The following is a 17,151-nucleotide window of genomic DNA, read 5'->3' as shown; positions in this document are numbered from 1 at the left end:
TAACACGATCAGGTAGTGGGACGAAAATAGATAGAACAGGGTAAGACAAGCACATCTTGATAAAAAGGTTTTGGCAACTGCTTCTACTTCCAACAACAACACTTCAGCTTCCACCGATAGATGTTGATTTGTGTAGTGAAACAAGTTCATACAAGTACTAACTCAGGGTTAATGACCATTGGTCCACTTGGCTCAAGGGCTATATTATGGCGTTATGTTTCTGTTATTTGGATTTTATTGCATTTGAGTTTTTTAGATCTGTCTCTTCTTATCCAGAGGTACGGCTTTCTCTTCCGTTTCACCAAGGCTTCTCGTATTTCATCAGAAATAAGATAAAAAGCTATTAATCAGCCAAATAAAAAGCATTTTGATGAAAGAGCTGTTGAGGAAACGTCTCTCCACTAGCGCTTATTGGGGCGATGAGCTACTTTTATCTACTGCTTGGAGCCTTAGTGCTTCTGGTCTTATTTTTTCGACAAAGCGAGGGAAGTGAACCGTATTCCTGGGCGTAAGTTCTTTTATGTTATGACTTTATCTTATGGTTTAAAGCCTTTAAATGATTTTTTAAACGTTTTAGGCACATTTTAATTCAGTTGCAAATAATTTCAGGAGTCACGTTTGCTCGAATAATAAATACGAAACTGCTTACACCTCATACCGTACTTCCCGCGTATCCTACTCTGATTATTATACTAAATGTGGGTGGTGGGGATGGTCGAGATGCAAGAGATCAAGGTATGAAAATGTCTTAATTTAAAAATATGCACAGTAAAAAGTTAAAGACATGACAATTAATTAATGTTATGCAAGCAGTCATGATTACAGTGGCAGTTGTTGTTTCCTATATCATTCACTCCCTTTAATCTAAATGCGGTAACATTATTTCGGGGGGGGGGGGTAGGACCCTCTCTCAATGGACTACTTCGACCATGCGGCGGCCATCTTGCCAGGGGGCAAACAAAAATGACAAAAATACATAGAGTTTCGTATGTTTGTCTTTCTTTTATGGGTAAAGGTCATCGATGTGTCGTCTTTTATCTTAGCTTTTGTTGTATTCTCTTGTGGTGAGAGCTGTTAATATCAATTAACGTCATTACTGCAATAAAGCTTTATTTGCTCCATGATGCTTTGCGATCCAAAATGGCCGCCGTATCGTCGAAGTAGTACATTCCTCTCCTTTCCAGGCCCTTCTCGTCACTCTCCACCAGTCCCCTATCTATCCTTCCAACCCTTATTTCCCATTAGCAAGAGAAAATGAACTAGTTCATTAATCTTAGATGCGTGGGAGGATATTAAATTTCGCATTTTTATTTATGTTATTCACCTAACTTTAAAAAGATCTACCACTTAATCTGAGAAAATAAGATCGCAAAATTTAAGTCACTTAATCTCTTGAAATCACGATTTCCAGATCAGAAGAAAAAATAATTCATGAGTTAAATGTTTCTATTTAAATGGCGGGCATATTTTTATTTTTCGCTGGTCAATTTTCCCCGTTTTAGTTTTGCTGAGACGTCTTTTCAATGTTCAGATCAGCTGGTAAAGCTAGCTTTACTAATTCTTGCAAATTCATATTAGAGCTCGCACGGTCTACTATTATGAGACAAAAACTACATCAGTGCTTAAAACCCACTACTACTGCTGCAGTGGCTGGAGAAGAAGCGGACGTTACTGCTCAATACGTAAGTTAACATATATGTATTTCATGTTCAGATGATAAAGATAATAAAGACAAACTAGCTACTTATCAGTCACCAGAGTAATAATTGCAATCTGCATGAATTAAAAAAAAGATTATTTTTAGGTATGTCATTTTAACATGTTGTAGATCCTGGTTTGACGTCATCATTTCGTGATTGAATATCTCAGCAACGAAAAGAGATATCAAAAAAAAAAGTAAATTAAGGCCATTCTTATCTATTTTTAAGGGCTTTGAAATCCGGAAGAGATCCTGCATGCACTTTGAAAAAATGTTCTCAATTCGTGAAACCTATGAACTTACTAAATAAAATGACTAAATTAAAAACTAATTACTGAAAAACTACATGTTCATAACTGATTATATCTATAACCAGCAATCTGCTCCAGTGGGTGTGTCCATGGATCATGCACGTCACCAGATACGTGTTCCTGTCATAGCGGATGGTATGGATCAAGATGCAATTATGGTAAGGACCTTTCACAACCATGAAATCACATTACATGTGTGTACCTTAATCACTTTCAACACTTACTAAATGGTATATTGGTAACTATTCTCCTTGACAAGGTAGTGGCTATTAATCAAAACCAGGACGGTTGATTATTTAGTAATTCAATACATTGCTTTTCTGATTAAGATAAAAATGAGTGTTCTTCCAACAACGGAGGCTGCGAACAAAATTGTATCAACTACAGTGGCTCATACAGATGTGGGTGCTATCGTGGATACACAAAAACGGGATCAAAATCATGTCGCGGTCAGTTCTCTGAAAATTACTTAGTAATGTTTTCCTTATCGTTACCGCCGCTTTTAATACAGTCGCTTTCTTTCCCACTTTCTTACCTTTCTTCTTCTTCTTTTCTTACCTTATATTTTAGATTTTAACGAGTGTAATAAATCGCCATGTCGCTGTGCGTCGAGCTCTATGGCTTGTGGAGCCAGGTGTATTAACACACAAGGCAGTTTCAGGTGTTCTTGCGGAACAGGTTTTAAGCTGGTTGGCAGCACCGTGTGTACAGGTAAGGGCCTGTTTACAAGGAGGTAGGGTTACCCTAGTACTGGAGCTACTCTAGCTTCAATACATTTTCTCTTATTTTAATCCTTCATTTTAACCATTCATGTTAACCCTTTTTCAAACGCACCTGGGGTACCCTGGTGTTAGGATTACCCTGTCTGTTTGATAGGGAAACCCTTTTGCCCGGGTTAAATTTTCTCTTAGGCAGGGATAGGCAGGGATATTGACTCGCTCTCCCGAGACATCTAGTTAATCGGATGTTAAATCTTTTTTTAATGTTTCAAAAATAACTTAATAATTATCATAACCCAGCAAATGACTGTCTGTTGAATTGAAATATTAATAGATAAACTGAAAGATTTTAAAGTCAAAATTACCGCTAATATCTTGTGATTTGATCGTAAATTATCCCTGGCACTAGGGTTATCCTATCTATATTTTCTTTCTTGTAAAGCCGAGCTATCTATTGACCCTAGCTGGCGGGTTGACCCTATAGTACGAGATTTATCCTACCTCAGTATTGCAAAGCGGGCCTAATTCAAACCCTAGCAATTTGTTTAGTTGCATTTGGTGAAAAGCGAAAGCAGCTGGTGAACAGCATGCTATCTTTATATGTAAATTGTTTTTATGAAGCAGTTTGCTTGCTTATTCTGAAAACTGCAATCGAGACTTATGGATTTTTGCCTTCCGCGAATTAAACATTTTTTAAACTTAGCATGTTGAAAATTTGGTGAATGAAATACAAAACACGATAATTCGAAAATGCATATGTGCCGCTTCTGTAGTTTTCTGGATCGAAGAACATTGCGCTGTACAAAGCGTCGTAACCTTAATTTTCAACTTTTCCTTTATGGATAGATAAGAACGAATGCGCAGAAAACGTGTGCCAACAAACATGTGTAAACACTATTGGAAGTTATAGATGTTCCTGTCGTCAAGGATACCGACAAAATGGAACACTTTGTGATGGTATGTCTTTTTCATTATTTAGATATTTTAATAATAATTCACTAACAAGTATAAAAGTAGAGTGTCAATCTCATAGTAAAGTATACTTCAGTAAGATATGACGCTTTCAACAATCAAGCTCTTGGATAGACAACATGTCTACCACTGATCAAGTTCTCGTTCTCTCAAGCACGTGACACGCGCGCATGCGCATGTTATTACACGATCATACATTGATAATTAATTATTTTTGAAAAGAGGTCAAAAAGTTGAACAAAGATTGATCAGAGTTCAGAAAAACGATACTATATGCTTATATTTCTGGGTTTAATTTAGATATTGACGAATGCAAGACGAATAAAGGGAATTGTGAACAAATTTGCAACAATACTGCTGGCTCAAGGCAGTGCGCGTGCAGAAAAGGATATCGCCTGGAGGAAAATGGAATGACCTGCAAAGGTGAATTTGATTATATGTTTAAGGAAATACCGAAATCTAATAATCAACCTTGATTTCAATAGGATGACACTTTTTAGTGTGGACGCTAATACTCCCTGTGGCCCTTAAGAGATGAGATCGCAAATTATTGATGTGTATCTATGACTTGCATTAATATTCTCTAGATATTGACGAGTGTTCAGAAGAAAATCCTTGTCATCACAATTGCACGAACAGAATCGGTAGTTTCACCTGTTTTTGTAGGAAGGGATACAAACTGAACCCCGACAACAGGACATGTTCAGGTATATGAATTATTTAAAAATGAAGTCTATCAATCTGGTTAGTTTTTGCACAGCTGCAATTTTGTACCTAAGGTTTTGAGGCCCAAAGTTCATGCCACTACTTTGTCGAGGTCTATTAAAAAGTAAATTTTTCATTCTTATCTAGATATCGATGAATGCCAATCGCGCAAGATAGATGGTCTTCTTAATGCAAAGTATTCCCTGTCTAGCTGCGAGCATACATGCTTCAACACAAAAGGCAGCTACACTTGTGGGTGTCGAAGTGGATTCGCATTACAAAGAGACAGAAGAAGTTGTGAAGGTTCTTAAAACCTTAGTTAAAGTTATTATTAAGTTCCTTCTCCCATCCCTTCACGCCTTTCCGCGACGACGACATAGGATTCTGGTTGAATTATTTCATCATATCCTAAGACCAATTTCCGAGAACTAAAAACGTCGTTATGATGTCTTTAGTGCATCGATGAAATCATTATAATAATGATTAAAATTTTAAGACTACGTGTGCACATGCCCAATATGCAAATAATAATTTAAAATTCAGCTATGCAATAGTAATAAAAAAGTAAAGATTATTCTATATAAACGAAATGATTGTGTCTTGTATCAGATATTGACGAGTGCATGATGGGAACCCACAAGTGCAGCCAGACATGCATCAATACGCGAGGAAGCTATACATGTAGCTGCGTCACTGGATATGAGCTTCATGAGGATGGCAAATCCTGCAAAGGTATGTATTTTAGGCACTTTTGTTGTAAGCACTTTTATTATGAATTTTTAACTTAAAACGTACTGATATGTTTTAGCACTTCTTTGTCCAACTCTCGTACAACAACCTCATGGAACAATGACCTGTACTGGCATTGCAATCAAGGACAGTTGCTCATTTGCATGTAGCCATGGTTACTACATGGAAGGCCCTTCCAGCATAACCTGTATGCCAAATTCAAGATGGAGTGGTCCACAAGCAATATGCAAAGGCACAGTCTTACTAAAATTGATTGTCGTTCGTTTTACTGAGATTTTCAAATCTTATAGATAACATCATTTTTCTCTGTTATAGCCAAGATGTGTAACATGCTCAAACCACCAGTCAATGCAATCCTGTCCCTGCCATGTTTCAGGACCTATAGTTCTTCCTGTACCATGCGATGTGCATATGGATATTATCATACTGGGAACAGCAAGGTATCTTGCGTCCTCACAGCAGATAAAAAGGGAGTGGCATGGAAAAACAACTTTCAATGTCATCGTAAGTAAAAATGTTATTCTTTTAAAGCCTTCGATATTCCAAACAAAGTGTTTTTATTCATGATTCTCTCCTTCCTTCCATTTTTTTCTACAAAAGATGTGAGGTCCTGCAAACCCAACCCCTGTCGCCATGGAGGTGCATGTACGCCGCTCACATCCAAGGATTTTCAATGCGACTGCTCCAACACTGGTTATGAAGGGAAACAATGTGAAAACGGAGTAATAAACGTTCCATTATTTCCAAAACTCAAGGCAAATCTTAAGTCTTTTCCATTGTCTTTTAAAGCCAAACCCTCAGAGGAAATTCAAATATCTATTCAATCCGACGAAAATGTGGTTGCTGAACCTTCGAAGCTGAAATTATTCAAATCAAGTAACAAAGCTGACGTTACTTTAGAATCCAAACAACCTGGTCTGAAGGTGATATCATTTTCCGTTCATGGAGAAAGTGCAAAGGACTACATGAATCCTGCAGAGAGCGTTCTTTTTGTTAGCCCAGAGACTCCCAATCAAAAAAATATCTTCACACAAATCCCACTTTTACCAGGGGAACTACCTGTTGGCTGTTACGTTAATAGGACAGACATGTTCAAATGTCCTGCGCAATTGTCATCAACGCAGCCATGGAAACAAAACCCATCAACTCATAGACAAATATCGACAACGGGATTAGTGCATTTAATCTCTAAAGAGGGAATTCCCATTCCTTTGTCATTGATTGGTATAGACTTTCCATCAAAACCTTCTGAGGGTTTTTTAAACAGAGTTAAGAAGATAAGTCTATTGAGCAAAAACGTGAGAGTTAAAAAGATTAACTCAAAAAATGCTTGCGAAACAACAACATTAGATGTACCTCAGATAATGGAATTTGTTGAACACGATGTCTTCACTGCATCTTTCTTGAGCACGTTCTCGAAATCAACTCCACCATGGCTGCAAATTCAGGACAAGAAAAATTCCAGTTCCTTTGATTTGAGGGATATCTATGCCAATATTGGATCCAACTCCAAGATTTGTTCCTCTATCTTTAAATCATCGAGTGTGATCACATACGAGCCCAGCATTGGATCAACGATAACCCTTGATGAAGACATCAATTTACCTGACGAGAGAGGCTTTTGTTATGCAATCGATGTGTGTACCTCAGACGTTGGCTTTGCCCTTCCAAGTGAGAGTACAAAAGCAATCAAGTCATCAACACTTTTCCAAGACATGAGGAATGCTGGCTGGGATATTGGTCTTACTGGTGCCATGTTTCCTGGAAATGGAAAAGCTACAGTTACCATTGGACAGAGCTTGTGGAATGGAAGGCAGTTAGAGAATCTTAAATTACATGAGTATAAAGTTTTGCTCAAAGGAACAATGAAGGCCAAACTACAGAACAACGATGATATCAAGATATCGTTGGATTATCAGGGAGACGTTTTTGTTGACACCTCCAACATCACCGAAGTAAGTGATTCTAAGCATAAGATTTTAATCTAAATCTTAATTTAAAAATTGTAAATGGATAAACCTTCAAATAATTGATTTTTTCTCTTTTGATTTATTTCAAAAGGTTTTGCACTATGGATTTGCACGGAACATTACAGGAATATTGAAAGGAATGGCAGCTCTCAATATGACAACAACTGTCTTTAACAAACAAATCAATATAAAATTACCATCCGAAGACGTCATTGGAAAATCTATTTGGGGTGGTAAGTGTAACATTATCATGTTCGAAACAAAGTCCAGTGGCCGAGGAGCACCCTAAAAAGTGCGTGTGGGTGCGTGTGTGTTTGTGGGGAGGGGGGGGGGGGGGCTGTAGCCCTTCTGCCCAACCCCTTCCGCGGCCCCTTTAGTTATGATTTTCATCAGAGGATCCTTGAAACATTTTGTTTTTTATATTTTCTTTTGTTTTAATGTATTCAGGAAGCGCCTTACGCCAGAGGATTTCTTTAAAATGGAAGAAAGTTCCTCGGCTGCTTGAAGGAACGCCTCTTAAGACCATGATACGCCCAGCAATGAACCAACCTGTCTTTGTCTCACTGGACCACCAAGTACAAGGAGGAAAACAGACATCAATCGTGAACTTAAATGATTACAACATCAAATTAATGCTAATAGGTTTTCTAGCTTCTCAACTAAAAGGAATTGTGAATAACCCACAGATGAATGGTTTAGCGAAGAACGAAAGTATAACAAGATGGACAGTTTTTTTCGATGGATTGAACACTCTTGTAGGTGACATTCGTATTATAATCCGGACTCTTCCTTCCAAGAATAAATTCAAATTTTCGCTTTTGATCTCTCGTTTGCGAAATAAACTTCGCGATACCAAATTCCTGTGCAAAGAAATCGAATCAACAGCAAAGATAAAGATGCCAACGACAGGAAGCCTCCTTGTTGCCCAAGTAAATCAAATAGTCACTAATTTTCCTGATATTCCCGATCCTGTCGTGTTCAAGCGTTCAGCAGTCTCAAAACGTTTCCATGGTTTCAAAATATTATTCCGAGGAAAGATTTGCTCTAAACGACTTTGCTTCAAAGGCTTGAGCGTTACACTAGACAGCAGTCGTTCCAAGACGGACCAAGTACATAATCATCCCAGCATTACCGTTCAAGGAAAAGCCTTGAAATCTTTGCAATTAGGCAAACTTATGTCCCTAAAGAAAGCCAAGAAAATTTTACTGAAAGTACCAAAAGGAGAAGCAGCAAGTATTTTGTCCTTCAATCCAACTATTCATTTCATGGGGATGGAAAACAGTGTCCGTTGTAGGATAGAACAAGATATACTTTCTTTCAATACACCAGCTTTACTTTATGGAAGACACGAGGTTTTTATGAATTTTAGTGCAAAAACGGACGTTTCTGACTGGTCTTTACTTCAATATCATGTTTCAGGGAAAATGGAGAGGAATTCTCGTCTTCCCCAAGAGCTCCAAAGAAAAATCAATAACCACATTAAAGACTTAGCACACAAAGCAATTCAACGAATAGAAAATGCGGAGACTTCCGCCAGGGAAGCAGAACAAAAATTTTACAGTTTCCAGAAATCCCTACAAGAAAGGCAAAAGGACATCAAATCGTTAGGGGAACTAAAGAAACAGTTGATAAAGACCAAGGCACTGGCCAAAACAAAATATGAACAGGAGAAAGTTTATTTTTATAATAACTATGGCGAAGATGTAAATACCTTACCATATTGTAAACTAAAGCAATGTAAATGGGAATGTTCAACAACTGCACACTGCACTTATAAAAGTGAGAAGCTAAAAATAAACGTCGATCAATATAAATGCGAAGAAAAGGAACGAACAGTGGTTGAAGAACGAATCAAGCAGAAACGTGAAACAGCGTATTATTGGAAGAAAACGTTTCAGCTGGTTTTCAGGCAGACTTGTGGACAAAGGGAATACGAAAAAATACTTGGACCAGTTGGAGCTATAGTCATAGGCTTACATACACCTATTCCTGTAGTCGGACTAGCTTTGGGATATGCCTCTGGACACTTACTCGGATTATCTCTCAATGTTTTAGCAGATCAAGTCTTTAGCTGCGATCAGACTTATAAGGTGGTTCCTGGTCCAATGAAGAGAGTATCATTTACAAAAGTATGGAGTCAGAGAGAAAGTTATACAGTGACAGAAAAAGTGGTTGATTGCACTGGTCCTTTCAAGGTATCAAAAGTCATAGAAAATAGCTACGGTCCGCCAACACAAACCTGTATAAAAGATGCCTGCAGTGTAAAGATTATGAATACACAATGCATTAAAGAAAACAACGCATGTTATAATGAAAGGCAACTTTACGGACTGAACAGTTCGAAGTCAGAAAATGAGAAAGAAAAGTCCCGGGACTTTGTTCAATTAAATCGTGTTGCCAATAGACTGCAAATTGCTACCATTGACTTTTACAAGGTAGAAGCTAAATACAATAAAATGTTAGAAAAAACCAAAATGGCAAAAGCACAGTTAAAACATTTAGAGCTGGCTAAAAACCGAACTAAAGCTATAATATCCGATGTAAAATCCTTCCCGAGCACAAAATTTGGTCTAAGGCTGTCAAGACTTCTGGAGGAAAGAAGTAATGAACGGACAGTTCATGTATCAGATTTTAAATTTGATTTCACCTTCACAGAGCAAACCAAGAAACAAATACCGATTACTATTACCGTTAAATCCATAGATGGGAAGAAAAAGGACTTGTCTGTTTTATTCGATTTCGACAAGGAGGAGATTTCACTTCACAAAATAGTGGCAAAAGCCATAAAAGAGTTGTACGAAGAGAAAAGAGGTGCTAAAAGGAAAAGATCCATTCCCGAAGAACTGTACAACAGAATCAACAAAACTGTCGGGGACAATCAAGATGGAATTCAGACTTTGAAGAATCACGATCTTTGCCTCGAAACCAGAAAAGCAAATGCGTTCTATAAAGACATTGTAAAGTCTCTTGAAGATCTCGTTAATGCAAGAGAGCAAGTTGAACGTGTCAACAGGAATAACATTGAAAAACTTACTTCTGTTTACCAAACATTTGAAAATGTGACTGCAAATGGCACTCATGGTGAAAATGAAACCAAGAATTCGCAGGATGTGATAAGTTCGTATCTAGATTATTTAGGCTCAATTATTGAAAACGAGCAGAACTCTTCGATGATGTCATGGAACGAGACTTTGGTCAGCTGGCGAGCATTTCTTGAAGTTCTTACCAAAGAAGAATCATTTCTAAACTGTGCAGGTGCTCAAGATTGCCTCATCGATATTGGTGATGATTTGGATGAGCTTTATCTCTATAAAAGTGATTTGACTGCTCGAGCGAATGACATAAGAATGGGGCTGTCTAATGTTACGGCACGTCTTATAGACTTGATCTCACAGAACTTTACAGTGGAGGAAATTCGGTATAAGCTATGGGTAATGCACTACCTCTTGAACCATACGGTAGACACTAATGTCCTCTGCGGAAGAAAACCAGAAATTACCCATGCATCTGTTAGGCCTGGAGTGCTGGTCGAAAACGAGACTTTAACTCTGTTCTGTAATGCAACCAGCGATACAAAAGTGACTTACCAGTGGATACACAACAATGAATCAGTTATCCAATCAGATACTGGTTTGTTGACTATACGAAAGGTTAATACAAGTCACGCAGGTTCCTACAAGTGCAAGGCGATCAACAGAAAAGGTTTCGCTACATCCAACGTTACCATTATTTTTGTAAAAAGCAAACCAAAGATAACAGAACATCCCAATGACACTAACGTGTATGCAAAAGATGGGAAGGGATTTTTGTTAGTATGTAATGCGACAGGTGAACCTGAGCCTGATATCGAATGGTTCTTCATTTCTCAGTATCCAAACAGCTCAGAAATCAAGATCTATAATGATAATGGAACTTTCTTGTACTACGAGCAACCCACCACAAATTACTCTGGATATTATTATTGTATTGCAAGCAACACTTATGGACGGGCAGAGAGTAAAAGAGCTAGGGTTTGGGTCCTAGACATGTCTCCAGGACAACCAAGAATTGAAGTTAAGATGAATATTACTAAAGCATGTAATAAGCAAAATAGTTCGTTGGACTGTTCGAAATACCGCAGGGAAAACACAAATGATTCCAATGCTTTGGAACATGTTCATCAAACATTGGCTTCTTTACTGAATTGTTCATTATCTCAGATTGAAAACATAAGTTATGTTTCAGATGGCTATGGAAATTCTACTGTAAGTTTTCTATACATCAGTCACAAACCCACCATCGAAAAAATCGATCGCAATCACTCAATCGAACCAGTCTCTGAAACGCTTTTGGATTCATTTGCCAGAAAGGGAAAACAGCTCGTAGAAGACTTACAACTGCTATACCAAAGAATGAAGAATAAGACTATGTTTTATGAAGAAGACATTGTTGATCCGGAAAGTATACTTGTACGGGGTGCTCCCCCTGGTTGTCCTAAAAAACAAGAACCTCATTCTAATGGATTCATGTGCGGTAAGTCAGTTAGATAGTCCATGTTTTTGGAAATTAAATCATAATCGAAAATCATACGTTTTTCGAGAAGGGGGTTCATTTGATTTTCATGATGTTGCAAAAAAAAACAAAAAAAAACAACAACCACCCCCCCCCCCCCCCCCTCCTCTACCAGGCGATAAATAATGACCAGTAACAAGAGACACAATTTATCTTAATCGATCTTAAAGTTTTATTCTTTTGAATATTGCAGTTAATTGCCCACCTGGATCATACAGAAGTAGTAATGGTCGTTGTATGTCTTGTCCCCTCCAAACGTATCAGTATAAACAAGGGCAAACTGAGTGCATGCATTGTGGAGATGGATTACGAACAAAAACTTCAGGGACAATAAATCCAAAAGAATGTTTTGAGATTCGTAAGTATTCACTCCACACACCTTCTTGCAATTAAGCGGATGAGATGTAATGCTGAGCTAGCCCTATACTTGTGATAGATGCAAACATTTTAAAAATAGCTGGGCAATTTTAAAAGAGGTCGTACGTGATGGTTATAGGTTGTGAAGGTTGGGGGGAAGACGAGTCTCCCAAAATGGCTCTTCCGTAAAATGTCCAGAAAAGTGGCGCCGCCGCACAGTAATACTTTCTTTTAATTTTATTGTTGTTTGATCGAATATCAATGAATTTACCAGACAAACAGATGGAATTAAATGATTTTTAAGACTGTTGCATTGAAAGAAATTACGAAAACCCAGTAAATAGGAATGACATGTCGCAGTAACTATTAATTCCTATTAATTCTTTTTCAAGGCCATCCCCCGCCAAGAAATCTAGAAGTTACAGCTTTAGGCTCGTCTAAACTACATATAAAATGGCTAAAACCAAAAATGGCTTCAGAATTTGTGAGTTACTATCTTATCAAGGTAAGCCACGTCTGTCCCCATTCAGGTGCAAAAGGCATTCTCCACTTGAAAGCATGCAAAACACTAGAACTGTATACAGTATAGACATGGCATTTGTTACTTCGGAAGGAATTCTAAAGTCAAGAATATATATGTGTGTATATATTCATATATACATATACATATACATATATTTGTTTTGTTTTGTTTTAAACAGTATAGTAGTCGACCTGGGTACGAAGGCAAGACAGCACATTTATCAAATACTACAGTGAAGTGGACTTTGACAGGTTTAAGAGCGTTTACAGTCTATGACATTTCTGTGTATGCAGTTTATTCTGATGGAACGGACAACATGGCCAAGATCAAAGCCATAACCGGAGAAGACGGCAAGTTATTTTTTGTTAAACTAGGGAAAGATTATTAATACAGGGAGTCATTATTGAAATAAATATTTGTCTCAACAATTGCTGTCTACGCTAAGTAAAACTAACGCTATGATTTATTGGTTCATTGTTACATCATTTTTACAAAATGCTGCTTGCTAGCTTTTGCTGCAGCTTTAATTGAATGACTTTACTTAAAAGATAAGTCTTATATACTAATCCAAAGAAATGAAGCTCCTGTTTGAGATCTATGGAGTGAACACGATAATGCATTAATACATTCAAGAGCATGCCCATGCTTAATTTTTAGCTTAGTCAGCAAACTGACGTAACTATGATATCGGACCCCTTGCTATACATTCCTACCTTGGGGTCAAAACGATAAAAAAATTATTAAAAAAAAAAAAAAAAAAAAAAAAAAAAAAAAAAATCAATTCTTAAAAGATGAGGAATATATCCTTCATTCTTAAAAGAAGTGAGTTTTTTAATGTTAACCCCCAGATTGGGAATAGAGATTTTTTACCATCACGTGCCCATGCTCATAATACAGCTTGAGCTGGCTTTGGCCGGATGGCAGAACATTAAAATTCCTTTAATTACTCTTGGGAACTGAATTCTTTCTTATGTAAAGCGATTATATTATTTGTTCCTGCCATCTAACATGGTGCCGTCACGTGATTAGCACAAGAGCTCTACAGCCCTTCCAGTAAATTTTAATGTTAGTTTTTGCTTTTATGAATATATATAATTTGTTTGGGCTTTATAGTACCTGATGCGGCGCCAGTCATCACCCAATGCATCCCCAGTTATGACAGCGCAAGGATCACGTGGTCACCGATACCTGAAAACAAACGAAACGGAATTATCCGGGGTTACAAAATCTACTTCAAAGCAGGCGTTGGAGGTAAATGGCAGAAATGGCAAGTGCAGACAATAAAGTCAGTTAACGTGACCAGCTATAACATTACCGGACTAAAGCCATCTACATGGTATTGCTTCAAGATGTCTGCTTTTACAAGTAAAGGACAGTATCAGTTTTGGATAGTGTCCGAGTGCTGGTTGATAAAAAGTAAGTACGTTCTATGCTTCTTGTACAATTCATAACCTATCTTTCTCGGCAGTCCATCTTTTTTAATGATGACTGTGTTTTGAGTGTTTACCTTTGGCAGGCGCATTACCTATCCTCCTCGTGACTAAATTGCACATAGGGCCTTCTGGCAGGCGTGTTAGTGGGCCACAAGGACCGCGTTGGATTGTCGTTGTCGTCCGTTTTGGTAGCATCTGTGAGCGTTTCACATACTGTTTCTGCTGTTTTTATTCAATTGCTTGGAATGAATTCTTCACGATACAGCACATCACTTTCCCAAGTGCTGACAATTATGGCAGAGTTCTTCATCACCGTTTCTGTCTACCCTGTTTCCTCTTTCCTTCACACAGCTCCCTTTAAGAGACGGTTTTCGGCAAGCGTTCATCAGGCATGCATTCTTCTGACATGGCAATACATAACATAAACATACATATATATTCATATCGATACCATATGATATCCATACCTCATACGCATGTTATTCATAAACATCTGGAAAATACGTTTCTCACAGATAATTATTTGTATATTCCAGCACCATCAGGATCAGAAGGTTGAGTGAAAAAAGAGCAAGAAACTAACTGGTAGGAGCTGGTTTAGCAATATCAGTATCAGTATTTTCGGCCAGCCCAGTTCAGTTAAACAAATTAGATTTTTAAAAGTATCATTAAATATTAGTCCAATAAGCATTAGTGCTAACAGTTTCATTAGAAATTGTTTCGCGGTACAAATACAGCCTTTTTTAAAATACCATGGTGCATGGGCAGATTATAATATATGGAAGTGAAAAGGTAAAACGTTTCTCGCACTTAACGTGTAAGCTTAAAAACGGTAAAGCTACACATGCAATGATTTATTATAGCAAAACTTAAAGAACATAACTCTTTTTGTTTTCTTGATTTTGACGGATTTTATATGCCTTCGGCTTTCAAGTGAAATGCAAACCAACTCAATCGGATAAAAGTTCAGGTGCTAAAAGAGTTTAAAATGCTCAAAATCCCTGTAGTAGTTGTGTAGCCTGTGGTAGGTAGGCCGTGATAACAGCGCATGCGCCCTGAGTAGATTATACGTGCTTCACTATGCGGGAAAAAACCCTAAACTTATGGTATAGTGTATAGCTCTTCGTCAAAATTTACGGTAGTGTAAAATTATGGTCAATTGTTAGACTCAATAGCTCAAGAAATAGCAGAAATGGCTTTTAGGCCGAACGGTTATTCGTAATAATCGCCATTAGAGACCAGTTTTCTGAATGGATTCTTCCTAATACTTGTACCGAGTGGAAGAATGTTAACCGGAATCAGTCATGCTGGTTTCCATGGCAATTATTTCCCCGCTACGCCAGGAGGAGGCTACCGTTCATCGTAGCGGATTTTTAAACCAACACAGGCGTGTCCACGTACTGATTGGGGTGTTGTGAGGCCGCCAAATCACAAGCTTTAGTAGAAATTACAGGCAAGCGGGTTGGAACACATGTTGTGGCGGAAAAAAGTCCATAAGCAAAGAACATAACTAACAATCAAACAAACAAACTGAATTTTTGGTTTTTCACTTTCATTCTCTGTGTTCCCTTTTCGTTCTTCACTACTCGACTCATATATTTTCTTATGTTTAAGATATACATATATCAACAAAGTTCATTTATTATTAAAACTATTAAAACAAAAGTCGAAAAAGAGCGTTTGAAGTTGTTATTCTAATTTACTTACATTCCATTTTGAAGCTATTTCCAAATCTGGTATTCCAGCCAGTATAAGTTGCACCACATCCTTGTACTCCGTAGGATGAATAGGCGTAAAGGACAACCCCCCCCCCCCCCCCCCCCACCAGTTCCCAATTAAATATTTACTACATAAGGTTTGGAATGTTTTAGAGTGAAGTCATTAAACCCGTGAAATAGATGTTAGACTAATACACATTAGAAGACCCTAATTCCATTGCTTTCTTTTGTGTCTATTTGACTATTACATTTTATTATTATTTGTTAACTAGTATTTTTTATTTCACGGGTTATATGCCTTCACTCTAAGTTCTATATAAAATACATGTATATTACCTTAGCTAAAAGACCAACGTGCAGAAAGACTTTGGATTAGAGTAAGCACAGACAATTATTTATACTCAACCGATAATGAGCGAAAAAATGTCACATGTCGAATTTAAAAATAGTTCTCAGATCTGTATACACATGAAAGGTAGTAAATAATATACCGGATGGCAAGGAATGCATAGCTTTTGACTATCAGTGTTCTGCAGGGACATAGGAGCGTTAGTTTTAAAAGGGAACATTGAGGAGATTAAGTGACAAGTTCGATAGAGAACCATCGGTGACCACCGGGGGGTGGGGATATTGAATGAATAATGTCTTATCTTTTTCTAGCCCAGAAATTATTAGATCTACTAAAACAATTTCGATAGATGCTGCATTCCAGTTTCTGTCAATTTGCCGTTTCTTTTTTAAGTTTTTGATTTAATGATACCAACGACGCCAGTGCTGGCATAGTAATCCAAGCTTGTGTGGCCCTAACAGGCAAAAGCAGATCCAGAAGTTGCGCAGTGTATTATTCCTTCGCCTTGCATGACCTTCCAGACTTCCTAGTGAGAGATATTATTGAGAAAATCATCCGGTTATATTATGGCCAAGGACGTACGACTGTCACGTACCCCAGGCCAGGCAGGATCAATGAAAGTGAATATTCCCGAGTCTATAGCAAACAAGGAATTTTCTCAAGAATAATACAATTCCTAATCAACTATAATGTTAGAATATTAAATAAATGAATGAATATTTGAAATATCAAGAAAACCTGAAGCGTAGTTGAGAGGCTATAAGTTTTAAGGACAGGCATGTTAAAGTGCTATTTGTAAGCGCAGTGGTGACACACTGATCACACTGAAATACACTCAGACTAGAGTGATTTTCTTCACTGACCGGTGAAACAGTTTCTAGTCAAATAGACACTAAAGAAAACAATGAAAATAAGATCCACTAGCCTCTGTTAGTCTACTAACAATTTCTATGGAAATATTATATATATCATATATATTTCCCGGTACAGACTAGAATCTTATTTTTGTTTCACGCCCTACTTTTTGATATCGACTAAAACCAGGATTGGTTACAAAGATTTGAAGAGACAAACAATCAACGCAAGCAATATTG

The 17,151-nt window shown here is 37.6% G+C and overlaps 1 protein-coding gene across 1 annotated transcript; it reads left to right on the top strand.

Annotated features, from left to right (window-relative positions):
* The first annotated feature begins 367 nt into the window (after nucleotides 1-367).
* Nucleotides 368-15,666, top strand: LOC148905891 (uncharacterized). The gene is made up of 21 exons (XM_089039327.1): nucleotides 368-508; nucleotides 610-735; nucleotides 1,579-1,682; nucleotides 2,076-2,168; nucleotides 2,340-2,459; nucleotides 2,581-2,721; nucleotides 3,576-3,686; nucleotides 4,002-4,124; nucleotides 4,289-4,408; nucleotides 4,554-4,709; nucleotides 5,016-5,138; nucleotides 5,215-5,388; nucleotides 5,472-5,660; nucleotides 5,757-7,111; nucleotides 7,218-7,359; nucleotides 7,574-11,638; nucleotides 11,871-12,035; nucleotides 12,427-12,539; nucleotides 12,736-12,907; nucleotides 13,671-13,973; nucleotides 14,527-15,666. Exons 1-21 carry the CDS (start codon nucleotides 420-422, stop codon nucleotides 14,547-14,549), a joined length of 8,007 nt encoding a protein of 2,668 aa, XP_088895453.1. The 5' UTR covers nucleotides 368-419; the 3' UTR covers nucleotides 14,550-15,666.
* The last annotated feature ends 1,485 nt before the right edge of the window (nucleotides 15,667-17,151 follow it).

This window comes from Actinia tenebrosa, unplaced genomic scaffold, assembly GCF_029948245.1.
Source record: "Actinia tenebrosa isolate PJP-AT-01 unplaced genomic scaffold, QUT_ActTen_1.0 PGA_scaffold6__47_contigs__length_16458017, whole genome shotgun sequence".
In the NCBI taxonomy this organism is placed as follows: Eukaryota; Metazoa; Cnidaria; class Anthozoa; order Actiniaria; family Actiniidae; genus Actinia; species Actinia tenebrosa.
This window is presented reverse-complemented; position numbering and strand designations above follow the sequence as displayed.